Source organism: Callorhinus ursinus, unplaced genomic scaffold (genome assembly GCF_003265705.2).
Source record: "Callorhinus ursinus isolate GAN/ISIS: 27379988/994484 unplaced genomic scaffold, GSC_fseal_2.0 scaffold49, whole genome shotgun sequence".
NCBI classification, from domain to species: domain Eukaryota; kingdom Metazoa; phylum Chordata; class Mammalia; order Carnivora; family Otariidae; genus Callorhinus; species Callorhinus ursinus.
Genome location: NW_027397111.1, coordinates 10,474,088 through 10,493,011, shown reverse-complemented (window position 1 = coordinate 10,493,011; position 18,924 = coordinate 10,474,088). Strand labels below are relative to the sequence as shown.

Sequence of the window (18,924 nt, the reverse complement as noted above, 5' to 3'; positions counted from 1 at the left end):
ATTGACCTTGATGTTCAATTTGGGTAGGAAAAGAATGGCTTTGAGGCAATGGAGGACTGGGAGATAATAAAGGGATCAAACATCTCTAAAGGCAAGGAGCTGGAGGAGAATGAAGTTGTGCAGGAGGCAGAAGGATAAAGATAAGAAGTTGTGGTCACAAATGGGATGGAATTTAAGGAAATTTTTCACAGGTGGAGCAATTGTGAATAATCACTAGGGTTAGAGTTTGGCCATACTAATTGGATGGCTTCACCAACTGAGAGAACATAGTCAAGAGGTTGGAAGATGATGGCCATAAGAATGGTATGGCTCACTTGCATGATGCCAAAGGAGAAATTTAACCTGCATAGAAAGAGGAAGAGAAATGGTACAGATGTGTATGGAAGTCATGCTAAAGCTAATACCATTGCCCATCTATTGGGACAGCTATAGGGAAAGGAGGAGGGACCCTGGGGCAGAGCCTGATCTCAGTTAAAGCTGGAGGTAAAGAGATAGAGTGTGTAAAGAATATAGAGAAGCTTATTAACCATGGAGTGAATTACAAGAGGTACCATGGGACATTTGGGAAGGAGAGGTGCAATTATGAATGGGGAAAGGAGCTGTGGAGCCGTTTGGAGGTGAGATTTCTCACTTTCCCTCACCCCTCTATCCAATCTATCAGCAAGTCCTATAGACTGTCTTCTAACTATTTTTTGGTGCAATTTCTTTATTTTTTAATTTAAATTCAGTTAATTAACATGTAGTGTATTATTAGTTTCAGAGGTAGAATTCAGTGATTCATATACATTTATTGTATATAACACCCAGTGCTCATTATATCACGTGCCCTCCTTAATAGCTATCACCCAGTTACCCCATCCTCCCACCCCCCTCCCCTCCACAACCCTCAGTTTGTTTCCTATGGTTAAGAGTCTCTTGGGGCACCCGGGTGGCTCAGTCGTTAAGCGTCTGCCTTTGACTCAGGTCATGATCCCAGGGTCCTGGGATCGAGCCCCGCGTCGGACTCCCTGCTCCGCGCACAGCCTGCTTCTCCCTCTCCCTCTCCCACTCCCCCTGCTTGTGTTCCCTCTCTCGCTGTGTCTCTCTCTATCAAATAAATAAATAAAATCTTTATTAAAAAAAAGAGTCTCTTAAGGTTTTTCTCCCTCTCTGATTACATCTTCTAAATATTTTTTAATCTGCCTTTTTTCTCTCCATTTCCATTGCCACCCAGTGCCCAGGCCTATGTGGTTCACCACCTGGGCCACAGTGCCAACCTCCTCAGTGGTCTCCTCACATCCACTGTGGCCTCCTTTCACTCAGTATCCTCTCTGCCACAGAGTAATCTCTAAAATGCAAACCTCAGCATGCCATGCCCATGTCTAAAATCCCTTAGTGGGTCTTCATTGCCCCAAATACAAAATCCATGCTTCTTAGCCTGACATGAGCTGACAAGCCCCTGCCTCCTTCTCCAACCTCATCTCCCACCAGCCCCTCATTCAGCCCTCCTAAGTAACTGTGGTTCCCAATCCTGGCTATTTCATCTACTCTGGCTTTTTATTTTGCTCAGGTCACTTCCTCTGCCTATAATGTTCCTGGCATGGAAGTGCATAGTAGGTAGTGAATATATATTTGCTAAAGGACTTCCATACATTCTACTCATCTTTTAAAATTCAGATTAAGTGTTATGTATGAAGCCTTTCCTAAATCCTCCATCCCAGGTATTGCTGATTCAACTCTCCTTTGTATATAGGCTCTTCCACCTTAATATCTATCTCACTTTATTGCACTTATCTAATGCCTTGTCTGGGGTCCCCTCTTGACTCTAATGTAGAGTTGGAGATTCTTGAGGGCAGGGACTGTGTGATTCATTGAATGACCCACTGTTCAGCACCTAGGAGGTGCTGAGTGGATGAAAGAAGCATGAGTGGGACCTTTTCTGGGAGTTCCTTGGAGACAAGCTAGAGGCTTCCCTGTGACAGAGCAGGTAGGAGAAGAGAAGAAAGAAGAGACTTAAATTTCCTCCTTTGATAGAGAGGAGGAAGCTAACCTTGAGTACCAGAGTTGCTGGATAACTGTTTAGACACCTCTGAGCTCTCTGGCATGATGCAGTGATGGCCCCAGATGTAGAACATTGAATGAATAAGGCCCAGACCTGAGACTCTGGCCTTATCCCCACCTCTCAGATTGAAGGAGGGACACCCAGCCCTACGATAGTCATCCAGACTCCATCAGGGATGAAGGGGAAGGCTCAAGATACTTCTTGGGAGTGGACCCCACAGCTCTGGTGCCTCACCCCTAACCTCTGTTCCCAGCCACAGCCGACCTCAAGCCCTGGGTGCTCCCTGATCTACGAGGCCCAGATTCCTCTCAGTCCTCCCTCCCAGCCATTGAGGCTGGTGAAGGGACCTCAGCAGTTCTGGTCCCGTGGGACCTGGTGCCTGTCAGAAACCACTCTATGGCCTGGCCTCCCAGTACAAAGCCCTGTATGGCAGTTAGAACTTGTCAGTCTACCCTTCTATCCACCAAATTCCCACAAAGCAAGGGGCCACCAGGTCAGGAGGGGTTGGCCTTAAACCAGATGAGGCCATGGTCCAGAGTGTGAGTCTACTTCTGGGAATTTTCCCCTCAGCCCTTCCCTCCCTTGCTTCCCACAGCCTCATTTGAACTTGACAGCCTCCAAAGAGATATTACTAGCTTCTCAATTCAAAGAAAGAAATGAGACCGCTCCACAACCAGGGCCCCACAAGTCCAGCAAAGAAGCACTCTGGCTTTATTGTGAGGAAAACGGAGAAGGAGCTGCGCCAGACTCATCTTAAGAGCCCTCCTCTCAATGATTGCAACCCAGGAGGCTCCCCACTTTCTGGGGCTGGGGAAGGGTCTTGGCTGTGCTCAGTTTCTCCGCATCACTGTAGCAGTACAGATCGGAGCCATGGATGAGGTACAAGCCAGGACCATTGGCAGAACATGAATGTGGGCCAAGGGACTTCTCCATACACAGGGCTCCGTCAACCTTCTCATGGGGCCAAGGAAGCTCCGTCCACGTGGCTTGAGGTCCTAACTTCAGGTCCAGCCACCACAGCTTCCGTCCTGGGAAGAAGGCACCAGACAAAACATAGCTTCCACATCATGGGATCCTCACCTTACCCTTCCCCAAGCCCTGATGGGGATCTATGCCATGGAGAAATAGCAGAACAAGCCACCATTCAGTATCCAGATGCCCCTCACCTGCCATAATGTGGAGCAGAGAAGTCCCAGGACAAGTAAAGGCTGCATCCACAGCCTCAAGGTTGATCCCATGAGGGCTCCCAAATTCCTTCTCCAGCCTCTTTGGATAACCATCTACTAGAGTATAGCCTCCCTTTGTCAGGAAGATATATACCTGAGTGCCCTGGAGGACAAAGGACGTTAATCAGCATAGAGCTGGATACTCTCCCAGTCCCCATTTCAAGCCTCTCTCCCAACACATACCTGAATTAGGTAGACTTTATTGTCCCAGGAAAAGGCAGCATCCACTGTTGAAGGACCCTGGGGCCAATGATGGGCAATGGGCCAACTGTGCCACCCATCCCGGCTAGTGTCCAGACGCCAGTAGTGGGACCCTGTGGGGTATCAGAGGTACCTCTAGTGCTGATGGTAAAAGGCCAGGCAGTGAATAGGCAAGTAACAGGTGCAGGGATAGGTCCTGAGAGGGAGGAGAGAATACATCCAGAGGCCAAGAGGGTAGAGGCCAGGTGAGAGGAGATAGAGCAGGACTTGATCAGCAAAGTTGGGCATGGTGACCTGACTGGAGCTGGAGTCACTAGGGCCTGACAGAAGGGCAAGCATGGAGAACAGTGGCTAAGGTGCCAAGTGAGGCCAATGTCATGGGGTTTGGCAGCCGCTCCCTATGTATCTCAGACATCCATGTACAGAGATACTATAGACAATGAGGGACAGTGACCAGAAGTTAAAAGAGAAGCACCACAGCATGCTCCCACCAAGTGTTCTCATTCTGGCTGTGTTCTCTAATCCCTTGAGGTGGCAGGAGAATGAGGGAGTAGCCAGACCAGTGCCCTAATTTTCTTCTCCCCTTCTCATAACAATTTATTAATGGAACTAAGTTCCCATTTACCTTTCCTTCCTTAACCACTTCACTTATACTTGTTTCCCTCCTCCATTGAAACTGTACTCTTCAAGGTCGTCAGTGTCCTCCAACTTGCAAATCTAATCGTCACTTCTCTGTCTCCATCCTGCTCCACCTCTCAGCAGCATTTGACTGCTCACGACTCTCTTCTTGAAATATCTTTTTTTGGATCTTGGCTTCTGTGATACCAGCCTCTTCCAGTGTTCCTCTTATTTTTTTTTTTTTTTACTACCCTTCTCTTTAGCCTGATATGTTATATTGGAATCCTCCAGTTTGGGCCTCTTCACTACCTACACTCACTCTTTTGGTGATTTCACCTAGTCTAGGGCTTAAAATACCATCTATATGCTGATGACTTTGGATCTGTTCTCTTCAGCTTTCGTGGACCTCTCCTTTGGGCAGCAGGCTCAAACTTAACTGCCTACCCACTATGTCCATTTGGGGCCATTAGGCACCAACACCCTACAGTGTCCAAGCTGATGTCTGCTCCCTGCCAAACACACACACACACACACCCCTACCTACTCTTTCCTTAATCTTTCCCAATTTTAGAAAAAGGAACCAACAGTCACCGAGTTGCCTAGTCCCAAAAAGCTAAGTCATTCTTAAGACCTCTCTTTTTTGTTCCCCACTCCAACCAATATTCAATCCATTAGTTAATGCTGTCACCTCGACCTCCAAAATATATCAAGATGACTCCTCACCACCCCTGCTTGCTATAATCCTAGTCCAAGCTGTCATTACCTCTAATCCAGACAGCTGCAAGAACTACTATACTTGCTGGATCCCCTGCTTACACCATTGTATCTCTTATGACTTGTATGCTCCAGGATGATCTTTAAAAAATAAGTGAGAACATATCACAGCCCTGCTCAAGACCCCCTCCTGGCTTTCTTTCATAGTTGAAAATCCTTACCAGGCATATGTAATCTGGCCCCTGTCTCCCTTTTTCAAGCCACTCACCAGCTCTTTCATTATTCTCTAGCCACTCTGGCCTTCTTTCCTGATTCCTCAAAGTATTTGCTATCCATCCTCCCTAAAATGCTTTTCCCCTAGCTTTATTTACCTAATGCTTTAAAAAAAAAAGTTTTTATTTAAATTCAATTTAGTTAATGTACATTGTGTTATTAGTTTCAGGGGTAGAATTTAGTGATTCGTCAGTTGCATACAACACTCAGTGCTCATTTCATCAAGTGCCCTCCTTAATGCCCATCACCCAGTTATTCTATCCCCCTCACCCCCCTCCCCTCCAGCAACTCTCAGTTTGTTTCCTATAGTTAAGAGTCTCTTGGGATACTTGGGTGGCCCAGTCAGTTAAGCAACTGCCTTCGGCTCAGGTCATGATCCCAGGGTCCTGGGATCAAGTCCCACATCGGGCTCCTTGCTCAGCGGGGAACCTGCTTCTCCCTCTTGTGCTTCCCCCTGCTTGTGCTGTCTCTCTCTTGCTCTCTCTCCTCAAAAAAAAAAGAGAGAGTCTCTTATGGTTTGCCTCCCTCTCTGATTTCATCTTATTTACCTAATGCCTTTTTATTACTGAAATCTCAGCTCAAAAACATCTCTTCAAAGAAGGGGCCCCTCATTTCCCTCAACTCTACCTCATTATCCTGTCTTAATTTCTTCACAGCTTTTTTTGACACCTAACATTTTTTATTTTATATTTAAAAACATCAACAATTTTTAAATCCATTTATACCAGCTCCAAATGGTATTTGAGGATGAGCAACATCCTGATGTTCCTAGAACACTTCACAACTACCTAAAAGTATCTCTTCTTTCTCTTTCTTTTTTTTTTTTTGAGAAGTTTCATTTTTTACTCACACATTTAAAAGCAATAAGAAATATTTTAAAATATCTCAGTGCAGATACATTTTTGACTTCAAATCACCTTACTGCGTTCACATCAGCCTCCCAACTCTTCTTTCTCTTTCTTATTGTCCTCTCTCCCTCTAGCAGGCTCCATGAGGGCATGTCTCATCTGCCATGTTGGCTACTGTATCCCCGTGCTTTAGAACTATGTCCAGTGCTTCTCAGGTGCTCAATAAATATTTGTTGCATAAATAGCTGGTCTTCTCACTATAGCCACAAGTTCCCTTTATGGCTGTTTACTGGGCATATCATAGTGACTACATATCCACCTTCAATTCCTCTTGAAACTACCCCTATTTTGAGAATGAGCTGTGGTGCTCTTTGTGCAGAGGAAATAAGTGATGAGCCCCTGATGCATCACCAGGCAAGGCACAGACTGACCAGTAAGCACTTCAGTGTGGTCTAGAATAAAAATATGGGCTGGGTCAGTCAGATTTCCTCTCTGGCAACCCGAGTAGTAAAAAAGAGAGCAACAGAGGCAGTTCTCAGTTGGACCTGAGGCTGAAAGGTCATGAATAGGAGAAGGGAGAGGGCATGATGGGCCTTGTGCAAGCCAACATTGTGAAAAAGCAGAAAGAATGGGTAGGAAGCTAGGAGGCAGAGAAAAGAGAAATATATCAGAGAGGGGAGAGGACCAGCCCTATGCTGAGTAACTGGGTCACACTAGTGTTGTCACCAAGATGGTGAGTTCTCACCTCAGCTGGGGATTTTTAATGTAACAGTGTTCTCTCATCAGCTAGGAAACATATCTAATACTTTTGATTTAGGAGTTCAGCTGCATTCTATTCATGGCCACATGGCCTGGAGGTTCTGTGATCTCTCCATGGCTGGGTATTCTCTCTACATCTTTATGTGGTCCCTGTGGCCCTGTCTTCTCAGTATCTCTACCTACCTACCTACCTACCTCTATCTCTGTCTCACTTTTTCTGTCTGTCCTCCCAATGGTCCCACGCTCTCACCATAGCTGCATGTTCTGATAATTATGTTCTTACTATGACATATATTCTCAGTATAAGTCTATATTTTCACTGCAGGTGTGTGTTTCATCATGGATGAATGTTCTCATTACAACATGCATTCCTGTTGTGGGGATATACTCTCCTCATGACTGTGTCTTTTTCATTATAGCTTGGTAGTCATATCTGATCAGATTTGTCCAGGGGTTAGGAGCAAAAAGGATTTTCACTATTCTATGTCCTCACCACTATTTTACATTTGTATCTGATCATACATACGTCTTAGGCTGAGTATTGTTTACTCCTTCTCTTGGAGCTATTCTCAAGGGTAGATCAAGACTCATCACTATCTGCCTGACTAACACCAGAACATCCCTAGGTATCATTACATGACTTTTACCAGTTAATGCCACAGGTCTGGAGAGAGGTGTCTCTCTGGTCACTAAGAGTAAAAACCTCCTCAGGCCAGCAAATCTATCTCCTAAAGGTCTAAGGGACCCAAAATTTCTTGTCTGGTTCTCAGCAATAGGAACATCTCATCCCTAGGTAATGCTGTGCCCAGAGGCCTGAGCTAAGAATGAAGAGGCACTTGGAAAAAGATGGAGCTGCTAAGGATATGCTTAAGGGGAGCTAGAGGACCTGGCAAGACATGCAAGAGCAAAGGGAATATGAGGAGTCCTAGGGACATAAAGAGGGCACAGGCCCAAGAGTAGACAGTACTGTAAGGTAAACAGGTAGATGAAGTTAGAGGCCTGGGCAATGAGAGACAAAGTTGAACAATATGCATCAGAGGAGATGAGGGATAAAAAACTGCATGCTGAGGATGCTAAGGATGGGATTCAGGGGACAAAATAAGGCACGCAGTGATGAAAATGGAGGCAGTCTATCAGAGATGGGGGACACATGGAAGAGACGGGAGGGATGGAGGGCAGAGATGGGGGCGTCAGGAGGCATCTCTCACCACTGAAGGCATATGTGGCACCATGGTTGTCAGTCAGCAGTGCAGACAAGACTAGATATGGGCTACAGCGCATAGCCCCATGGCCACGATGGGTATCATTCCCATGGCCCGTCCCATTCCTGTGTCCATGGCCTGGGGAGAGAAATAGGTGAGGGGGAACATAGAGGGAGGCCAGAGGTCAGAATGAAGTCCGAGGTGGGAGAGATGGCTAGGGTTAGTGGGGATGTAGACTTCTTCCATAGCAGGACAACTGAGAAGGTCCAGAATGGAGACTGGGCTAGGGCAAGGGCCAAGTGCTATACCACAGAATTAAGGTAGGAGCTAGGGTATATGGGGTCTGCAAACTCAGGGAAGGTAGATGAATTCTAGTAGATTTCAGGGACCAGGGCTTTCTCACCTCTGCCAGGGCAGGGTATGAAGTAGTCTCGAACATCCAGAGGGTACTTGGGAAGCACCTCTCCCGTGATGGGGTGGAAGCGCAGGAACTGGTTACCCCGGAAGCAGTAGTAGCGGCTGAGCCAGTACAGGGCAGAGGAGCATTCCCCAACAGCTGGCCAAGAGCGCTCCTTTTTGGTTCTCGTAGCCAAGTCCCAGAACCACGTTTGGTTACCTTTGCCCAGTCAATCAACAAACATTCAGTGAGGCCAGGCTATGCCCTCCCTTATGCTAGCATTGGGCCCCGTAATGGGCCAGATATGGTCCTGGCCCCATGGAACTCACAGCCCAGCAGGGAAACAGTTGAAGAGAGTGATCATATAATAAAATTCAGCAGCAAAATGCATATGATTGGCTCAGCAAGTGCAGTGAGGAGAGACAGGGAAAGGTTTCCAGAGGTGATAGTTAAACTAATACCCGAAGCAGGAATCACAAGGCAGAGAAGAGGAGGAGATGGAACTCCAGAGAGAGGAAAGTCTGAAGCTTGAAGCAAATGAGGTGTACAGGGAAGAGCATAGAGTCTCTGGAACTTCATACTCAAGGTAAAGGCATGATGAGTGTCAAGGCTGGAGAGTCAGTAGGAACTTCGTCATGGAGAACCTTGTACGTAAGACTAAGGAACATAGATTTATCCTAAGGATCATGGGGAACAGTGAAGAACTTTTAGCAGAATTACACCCAGTTACCTCACCCAGGGTGACTTCCTCTCCTTTCCCTATTTGACCTCTAGACCATAACCAGCTTCTCTATTTCTTCCCTTCCTTGGGAAGCCACATGGTGCTCCAACACCACCACCATCCCTGCCACTACCTCAATCACCACCAACCCACCCATTACTCCAGGCTCTCTTGTTCCAGCCTGTGCTGACCTTTGAAGAAGAGGACACCCTCCTCTTGGCATTCCCCACGGTGACATTCCACAGCTGCATCCACCGGTGATGGGATTCCAGGAAACTCTTCTTGGAGCAACTTCGGATAGCCTTTCTCCTTCTTCTCAGGAGGATACACCCAGACTTTGTCTCCCTACATACAAATCACTCTATTTTTAACTGTGGACCCCACATACTGCCACCTGCATTCGCACATAACATCTTTGATCTATTGCATTTATACAGTATCCCCGCTCCCCCGCAGCCCTACACACTTTCAATCCACCTGTGGACGACAATGTGCTGCCCCTTGCACAAATACATACTCTTAGTATGTGCAAATCCTGCCACTGTTGCTATAGCACATGCACACATCTGACCACTCCCATGACACACTTATCTGTAATACCATTAATCTTGGCAAACATATCCACAAACAGTCATCCTGCGATCAACCATCCATTCATATATTCATTTGTTCATCTATTTATTCATCCATTCACTCGAATATGCTGAATGACTACTATATGCCAGATATTGTGAAAGGCACTGGAGATAAAGGGATGACAAGACTGTCTCTGCCTTCCAGGAGTTCACTATAGAAAAGCAGAAAGGTTCCTAACAATCCTAGCCATGCAACCACCAAAGTGGAAACGTGTGAAGTGCATTGGGAATATAAGGGGAGTGCTTAAGCCTACGTAGAGAATTCCTGGAAGGCTTCACAGAGGAGGAAGCATTGGGGCCAAGAGTTGAAAACTTGAGTAGGAATTCAGTGGGACAATTGTGGAAAGGGTGTTACCAGCAGAGGGAGCAGCAGGTACAGAGCATGCTCAGAAAATTATAGGTAGTCTCCTGTAGGTGGCACAAAGTGAATGTGGCGGGGGAGGAGTTAAGCCTGGAAAGTCAACCAAAGGCCAGATCTCAAGACCCACGCGTACCTGCCTTGCAGGAATTAGCACAGGGTGGTGACACTTAATGAAATAGGGGACACAGGGCGCCTGGGTGGCTCAGTTGGTTAAGCGACTGCCTTCGGCTCAGGTCATGATCCTGGAGTCCCGGGATCGAGTCCCACATCGGGCTTCCTGCTCAGCAGGGAGTCTGCTTCTCCCTCTGACCCTCTTCCCTCTCGTGCTTTCTATCTCTCATTCTCTCTCTCTCTCAAATAAATAAGTAAAATCTTTAAAAAAAAAAAGAAAAAGTAAAAAGAAATAGGGGACACAGCAGAAAGGGTGGGTTTGTAAGAAAGGTAGTAAACTCAGTTTGGGGGATACTGAATTTGAGGCACCCACAGAACATCTAAGCCAAAGATATCTGCCAGGAAATTGGAAAGAGATATCTGGAGCTCTGGGAGAGATCCAGATCTGGTGCCCACAGCATAGGAAGTCCTCAGAGCCGCGGTAGCGGTTGAGATCATGCAGGGAGGGTGTTTTGAAGGGCTGGGACAGATCACCAAGGAACATTCAGGGACTGGCTGAGGACAGGAAGCTGGAAAACAGCAGGAAAGAGGCAGGAGGGGACAGAAAGCTGGCAGTGAGGGCTGCCCCAAGCACACAGAGCCTTGTACAAATCAGGAGAAGGCGCGCTTCCTCTACGCAGACACAGCCTGGACCAGGACATGGGACTTGGTGAGCACAGCAGGCTGGACTTCATCTTCCCCTCACCCTTTGGCCAGGTGCCATTGTTATGAGCAGCCTGGTCACCATACGAAGAGTCTGTGAGGCAGAGTGATGGAGACCAAGGGAAAATATTACCAGGAAGGAAAGGATGGCCAACAGCATGAGGAGTAGCAGAGAGGTCTGGACAAAGATTGGGCCTGAAGGATAGCCACTGGGTGCTGTGCTTGCCAGGCCCACATGCACATACATTCCCTCAGCTTGAGCTTTTTCAGGAAAGGAAGGCACAGGGTGAGAAGCCTGGAACCTACTGTAAGGCATCCATGCTAGGGTCACCTGAGGGAGGGTCTCTAGTGTCCATTCCAGCACTTCCCGGCCCTGCCCTGACCTTGGCCCAGCAGTACCTTGATCAGGAAGACACTGTTGTGACCACGGCGGAATGCGGCATCCACGGGGCTGGTGAAATTCTTCCACCTCTCTGAGATTAACTCCCGGACCCATTTGTGACTCTTCCACACAAACTCCCCTGAAAAACACACACTCACTGAGGGACCCAGAACAAACTTTTGGCCTACTGAGATAGTTACAGAGAAGCTGTGGGTGATGCCCTCAGATAATTCCTAAGATCTCCCACAGACAGATACAACCTCGGAGAATAGGACCAGGTCTGCCGTCCCAAATGCCCCAAACCCAGCCCCTCCTACCTTTAAAAAACAGCATGGCCCCATGTTCATCCAGGGTGGTAGCATCAAAGCTCCAGCCATCCAAGCAGAGTTCTGGGGTGGGGGTGGGGACATGCAAGTAAAAGACCAGTCAGGTAATATAACGCAGAGACACAGCCAGACAGACAGACTCGGGGAGTCAGGGCCTCACCGGTCACGTCTGGGTTCACTCTGGTCCCACTCCCTCCTTCGGTCCTGTTCCCAGGGGTACCGTCCCTAGAGAGAAGACAGATGGTTGCCTGGATCCACTGGGCCCAATCCCTCTTCCTTAGCTCCTGTCTTCAAACTTGCCCCAGCCTAAAAACTGGCCCTATGCCACTCTAGCCCAGTCCCCAGTCCTTCCCCACCTCCAGCTTTACTCACGGAGGAAGAGGGTGGGCAACAGCCAGAGACCACCACAGGCCCAACAACCCCAGTGCAACGGGTATTCCCCATGCCCGAGCCATGCTGAGATGCCACAGGACAGCTCTGGGCACCTGGCTCAGCTCCCTATATAGAGATGGTGGCAGCACCACCCCCACCACGAGCCTGCTGATGGTCCAAGTCCTGTCTCTCAGAACTATGCCAATATTGGATGATTACGTCAGTGCAAATAAGGTCAGGGTCTGGACAGAAATCTGAGTCCAGGACTAACTCTTCCTGGCAAGAGGCCCCATGCCCCTTCAATGACTTTTGAGCAGTAACTAGCCCATGCCACTGAAGCCCAACTGTGACTCTCATCACCTTGATGATGGGTCAAGGAAGGATGTAGATTAACTGAGGATCACCTTTCTGTGGTTGGATTTACCTCTACAATGTGGGAAGAGAGAAGCAGAGGAAACTACCATTTTTGTGTACTAAGTGTCAAGCCATGCTCTAAGACAGCTAAAGACACTGATACTTACATCTATTTAGCAAACACACTTAGAAATACCCAGAGAACAGCTTTTTCCAAGCTTCCTCAGGGGTCTTTCTGGGGCATTCCCAAACCCTTTCAGCTTTGCCCTTGATGGGTCAATTATATTTCACCGTCGCCAAATGTCCAAGTCCCATCCCCGGCCCCACCCCTACTGGCAAAGTACTTGGAAAGATCACCTGGGAGGGAAGGGCTGAACGGGGCAGAAAGAGGTGTCTCTCTCTTGCATATTGCATTTCTAGTGATTAGTCTTTCTTGGTAATTTCCACCTTAAGGGAAAAGGACTTTATTTACCCATCACAGAATAAACAGAACTGTAACTGGGGTTTCACAATATTTACTGCTGAGTCTTGCCTAAATGCTATCTTCTCAACGAAGCCTTTCTTGACCACCTTATCTAGCCATTTCCGACATTTGCATATTTCCTTCATGTCACTTTTTAAAGCGTGAAATTATTTCATCTACTTATTTGTTGCTTTTTTTCTTTGTTTTGCCCATCTTGTTTACCATTACATTCTCTCCACCTAAAACAGTACCTGGTGCATAATAGGTGCTCAGTAACTCTTTGTTGAATGAAAAAAAAAATGGATTTCACCTACTGACTGGCATTGCTAATGTTGCAGCTGAATTCCTAACAACTTTCTCTCCTTCTGGGGTGAGGGGAATATCGGGAGTTGAGGTGTGTTAATCATGGGAGGCGTATTGTGGCCCAGGGGTCACAGGTCCCCTTGTCACTGCCCTTCATCTGATGGTCTTGTTTCTCTCTCCAGTGTCCCATCCCCACATCCCTCTCTTCCTCCAGCCCTGGGATCCCACCTGTTATCTCTAGCATCTGCTATCTTCAGCACTCCTTGGGGCCACTCCCAAAGCCTGCCCCATCTCCATCGGAGACTTGGCTGCTGAATCAAAAGACAAATATGGGCAGTCAGCTATGGGCTAGGCTGAGGTTCTAGGACCCCTGTTCCCTAGTCCAGCCTGAAAGGGCCCTGATCCATCTGAGATGGCTCCATGCCCCTGACATTCCACTATATAACCTTAGCAAAGACCTCAGATTCCTCTCCTACTCTGCAATGTTTCCTCCCAACAGGAAAACAAAGATGTGTGGGGCCTCTGGAACATGTCACTGGGCCTCTGCCATCAGGCCCAGTGTTCTCACTTCACTTATAAATGAAAATGTGCCTTTTAACATCATTCCTCCCCACTAGTTAGTGGGCAAAGCTGGACTCCCCAAGCCTTTGGCAGCATGGGCAAATGCCAGGGTTCCTATGGCAGATACCTGACACCCACCTTCTCCCTACTGCAGGGCATCCCTGGTTGGACCTGCTCCGCCCAGTTTCTGGGCACTGGGCACAGGGAGCACCACCCTAACTCACTCTCACCTTTTTTTTTTTTTTTTTTTTTTTGCCTCTCAGTCTGTAAAACCTCATATAACCTTCCTGGGGTTCTTCCTACTGAGCATCCAGTGGCCCTTCATCGGCAACCCCCTCAACCACTGTCTCTAGCTCCGGACCTGTGCCTACATGTCCTACAGATTTCACTGAGCCTGCCAGGGAAGAGGGAGGTTTTCACACTGAGTCACAAACACTCCTCCGAAAATCCACGGTGAGGGGGTCTTCAATATATATCATATTCAATACATACCTATATTATCAGGATGCTGCATAGCCCTGCTGGTCCAGGGGAGCAGCTAGCAGCCTCCTTTGGCCTAGCAGGACTCTGAGAACATATACTGGATGGGATTTTTCAGCTTAGCCTCTTTTTTCCCCACACAGCACTGGTTCCCTTCACAGCACCCCGGGTGCTATCCAGAAGAGTGATTTGTGGCACTTTTTCACTACTGTTTCCTAATTCTCTTTTCTACCCTAAGGGGTCTTAGGTAGCATTATAGGAGGCTTCCCCTGCCCTCCCTGCTCCCCAACCTCCCCATCATGCCCTCCCCATGCCCCTGCCCATCTCCCCTGGCCCACCTTCACAGGGACTAGACAAGCAGCGTGTCTGCACAAGCAGGCAGTTCTGTTGAAGTTCAAGTTCTGAGCAGGAGCTAAGAGGTGGAGTTTGGGAACCAAGGCTGTGGCTATGTTGGCCATTCTGGTGTCCATCACAGGGCACAAGGCAACTCTTCTCAGGGGACCCACACAGGGCTGGCCTTGCTTCTCTGCTCACTTGAGGCGGCCATTTCTGCTTCTCCAGAGTCCCTCCCAGCTTTCTGGCCTGGGCTGAGAAAGTGCTTGTCCATACTTGGTCCTGAGCGCCCCCTGGAGGCCACAGGGTTCAGTGCACACCCACCCTTCAACCGGAGGCCAGAGGCTCGGAAACTGGCTCTCCATAGGCTTCTTGCCTCACTCCTCTGAGCCTGGCTATGGGGCCTTAGCGGTACCCCTTCCTCTGCAAACCTCTGCTGCCCAGAACAGGTTTGCGGGAACCTCAGTCTCTTGCTTGATTTCCTGGGGAATTCAAACCCAGAAAAAGCCAACCATCCCTTTTCCTTGTGGTCTTCCCAATCCTATCCAGCAACTCCCTGAAGGGAGTCTGAATGTGGGCCTGCAAATGTCTTCATGGGCAGAGCTTCCTCTTGCATTGCACGGGCTACATTTAAACTGGACACTGACCCACTGTCCCTTGGAATGACTGTGTCCAGCCTGCCCCACCCCTGGTCTGAGTTCTCTGATCTCAGTCATTTCTCCTGGGGCCCACTGAGGGCTGCATGTGCTGGGCCTGCAGCCTGTGGCTGTATTCTCCCAGGAGCAGAGCCTGGATTCCTTTTCTGTGACTTAGAGGGCTTGGGATAAAGCTCCCGGCACCAAAAAGAGCTAGCTGCTCCCACTGACTCCTCCAACCATGCACGTCTGTTCTTGTTCTGGCTATAATGGGCCTCCCTGCATAGTCCATTCTTGCTTCTCTATGAATAAATATACTCATAATTTGCCTATATTTCTTGGGCACATGTATGTGCCTGGCACTGTGCTTCATATGGATTATTTCATTAAATCATAAATATGAGATATATATATATATAAAATCTCATATATATATGTATATATATATGATACTATCTGTCCCATTTTACAAATGAGGGAACTGATATTAGGTATCATAGCCAAATCCCATTGTTAGCAAGTGGTAGAGCTACGTGAAGTTCTGGCTGCCGGACTTCTCAGGCTGTGCTCGTTACTCTATCAAAGGAGGTGCTGATACATGTGTAACAGCCAGCTCTCCAGCAGGGAGAAAGCCCTGATTTGTAGCATGCGCTAATTTCTGTGGGTAAATCTCCTATTATGGCCATCCTCAAGCTACAAATAAGACATCACCAAAGTGGAATTAAGAAGAAGTGCACAGTAATGTACTACTTACTATATGGTGTTTCCACCGGGCAGATACAATAGGTGTAAATAACCTGGAGAACACAGGTAAGAGTAAAATGCAGTAAAATAATTAGGAAGTGATGAGTTTTGAGTATTATATTGGACTTCAAATTTACATAACTTAATTTTTAATAATGGCTGGGTTTCAACAACCAGCTGTCAAAATTCCTGAAAATTGAACCATGAGTCCTGTGAGCCGGTATGAACCAGCTCCAGCACCCCACTGCCCACCAGACTGCCTGAGTGGACAGGACAAAGATGTCATCTGCTTTATTTACCACTATTTCTTCAGTTCTTAGAGCAGGGCCTGAAATGCTGTATGTGTTAGTATTGAATTCTATTGTTCCTACTTTCTGGTCAGACCTAAAATTTATCCACTTCTCTCTGCCTCCCTCAAAATGCAAACACCATCATCTCTTGTTTGACCACTGAAATAGCCCCTTCCTCCCTGCTTCTCCTGCCCCTCTAGGGTATATTCTTCATAGCAAGCACAGTCTTCAAAAACATGCCTAAAATCACCTTAATGCTCCTGCTTAAAGGTTTTGTTCTTCCTTGAAGACAAAAATCAACTTTAATTCTACTAATCAGAGAACACCACTATGAACATTTTATCTATTCTAGCCTTTCTCTATTCTTCCAACATCCCTTCTGAAACAAAGATGTAATTTTATAAAAGCTTTTTCTTCCTTAGTGTACCTCAGACATTGGCATTTTTAAAAGGATGCGTATAATTCCACTATATATTTAAGCAAAACTTTATATAGCTATTCCCAGCTGAGGGACACTTCAGTATTTCTAGGATTATTTTTTTCCTATTATAAGTAAAGCTGTGATAAACATTGGTGCTCACACCTCTTTGTGCCTTTCCCAATTTTTTCTTAGAAAACATCTGCAGAACTGGAAGACTCTAGATGATTGTAAGGTATCTATGGTCTTCAAGGGGAGCAGTTTAGAGAGGTTGAATTTTGTTCTGTTTTTTATTCTCACTTTTCTTTCCACCTCACGGAATCGCTGTCCAGCTACCTGTTCATCCCATAAGGCATCCTCTCATCTCTGGCACTTAAACCTTTCTGTGCTTTACTAGGATACTCCAGATCAAATCCAAACTCTATCTGACTTAAATAATCCATCCAACACAGGCCTGACTCTCCAAACTTGTTCCTTTCCTCTCTTCCTCCACTTCACCCAGGCCTCCTTTCAGGTCCTTCAATACACCGAGATCTTGACCCCTCGGGACATTTGTACCTGCTCTTCCTTTGTCTGGAAATCTCTACCTTCTCTTCTTAACACAGGTGGTTCCTTACCCAACCCCCACACCAGCCTGCAGGTCACTGCAGGCCTTCCTTGCCCACCCGATTTAGCATCGTATTCTTCTAGGTATTGCATTCTATTCATTTCCATCACAGCTTTAACAGGCTGCTATTACACATTTACACCCTTGTGTTTACTTGTTTGCCTGCCTTCCCCAATTAACTATAAGCTCTGTAAGGGCAAAGAACATTTCTGTCTGTATTCCCAGGGCCTACCATTCTGACCAATAGCAAGTGCACAGAAGTGCTTGTTGAATGAATAAATGAACCTGCTGGCCATATATGGCCAGAGGGCTGTTCTGATGACCTGATTGCCCTATATAAGACAGGTGTGATACCTCGTGGGACCACAAAATAACTTTCTGACCTGGCCCAGCGGGGGCTCTGCTGCAATCCCCAAGTCTGTAAAGATAATTTAAGATTTATGCCAACTAAGTCAAGGCTTTGCCTCTACTGCCAGGCACTACTTCCAGCTACTTCTGGGCCCAAGGCCTAAATTGGGAGGCGGGGGGGAATGCCCACTGTGATCAGGTCAAGAGGAAGTGAGTAACCCCACCTTGAGATACCGTCTGCATGACTTAGGCAGACAACCCACATTGGTATCTATGGAAATCAGCCCCAGCAGCCTGTTCTCCGTCTGGTAGGAAAGCCATCTGGGGCTTCCCACCCAAGGAAGTTCATTTTTATTGCCATTTTATCCCCCTGCTTTTAGATGTCAAGAATGTGAGTGTGTGAGAAGTTTGGGAACTTTGAGCTTGCATCCTCAGTGCCACCGTTGGTGCTTTGTCACAAAAGGGGTACATACACCTGAAACTAGTGTAACGTTCTGTGTCAGCCATACTTCAGAAGGGAGTGCAGGGGAGGAATAGACTATCCACCTGTGAACTCCCAGGGAAGACCCCACCGGCGCTGAGTGACCTATAATTGAGCATACCCATCACTGCTGGCCAGGGCATGGGTTCAGGCAATCCTACTCATAACTGGAGCCAGAAGTGCAGGCCTTATAAGACCACCTGCCCCAGGACTTCAGGGAGTTCACCTGTCCCTATACCTGCCTACCAGGTCCCAACCAGTGGAGACAAAGAGGATCAGGAAGGTGAAGATAACCAGGACTTCCATGTGGTTCACGTGGTGCCCCCTTGATCTTGGCAAAGTCCCCATGGTCTGCCACAGGTCCCTGGAGAGGCCCTCCCATCCTAGCTCCAGGAATCAAGCCACAGAAGGACAATGTCTTGAGCTTTCCCAGGACCTCTCATAACTAACCTATCCAGATCCATCATTCCCCAAATCTTGTTGAGTGCCTTCTCTGCCAGTTATCATGCCAGATGCAAGGGGCATAATGAGTAAGGTGCTGCTTTCAGGTTGGGAGTATGACAGCTGTAGATTTAAGTCCAGGCTCTGCTCTTCGTCAGTCATATGCCGTACTCCTCTGAGCCTCAGCCTTTTGTAGAGGGAGAAGTCATAGTCCCTCATAGTCCCTGCCTCCCGAATCGTGGAGTGCTGGTTGTAATTATCTCTGGAACTGGCAGCCAAACCCTGGCCCACGAGAGCTCAGGATGCTAGGACGCCCACTCCACCGGGGAGAAGGGGCAACAACCGTAGGATGGAGAACAAGCAGGACTCCAGGCCTTCAGCACTGAGCTCTAAGATTGGCTCTGGAGTCTCTCACCTGCTGCTTCCACGTGGGCTCAGCCCCAAGGTCCAGGTGGGCCCGGGCTTCCAGGATTACTAGCATGGCCTCAAACCGTTCTCCCTGCAGCCGCTGGCTGTATTCTGGTCAAGGGTCATTTTTTCCCAGGCTCCTTCTCAGCTGTAGGGCAGCCAGCCAAAG

The 18,924-nt window shown here is 47.7% G+C and overlaps 1 protein-coding gene across 1 annotated transcript; it reads right to left on the bottom strand.

The window, feature by feature from the left end:
- Window positions 1–2,729: 2,729 nt before the first annotated feature.
- HPX (hemopexin) lies at window positions 2,730–12,044 on the bottom strand. The gene is made up of 10 exons (XM_025848366.2): window positions 11,890–12,044; window positions 11,678–11,742; window positions 11,509–11,580; window positions 11,209–11,330; window positions 9,192–9,345; window positions 8,286–8,498; window positions 7,889–8,020; window positions 3,451–3,581; window positions 3,208–3,370; window positions 2,730–3,069 (listed from the first exon to the last, which is right to left on the bottom strand). Exons 1-10 carry the CDS (start codon window positions 11,970–11,972, stop codon window positions 2,810–2,812), a joined length of 1,395 nt encoding a protein of 464 aa, XP_025704151.1. The 5' UTR covers window positions 11,973–12,044; the 3' UTR covers window positions 2,730–2,809.
- Between the last annotated feature and the right edge of the window lie 6,880 nt (window positions 12,045–18,924).

Coding starts and splice junctions, on each gene's coding strand:
- HPX (XM_025848366.2), bottom strand. CDS start 11,972: ATGGCTCGGGCATGGGGAATACCCGTTGCACTGGGGTTGTTGGGCCTG. Junction 11,581..11,677: donor AGTGAACCCAGACGTGACCG/GTGAGGCCCTGA, acceptor CCCCCACCCCAG/AACTCTGCTTGGATGGCTGG. Junction 9,346..11,208: donor ACAGTGTCTTCCTGATCAAG/GTACTGCTGGGC, acceptor ATTTGTATGTAG/GGAGACAAAGTCTGGGTGTA.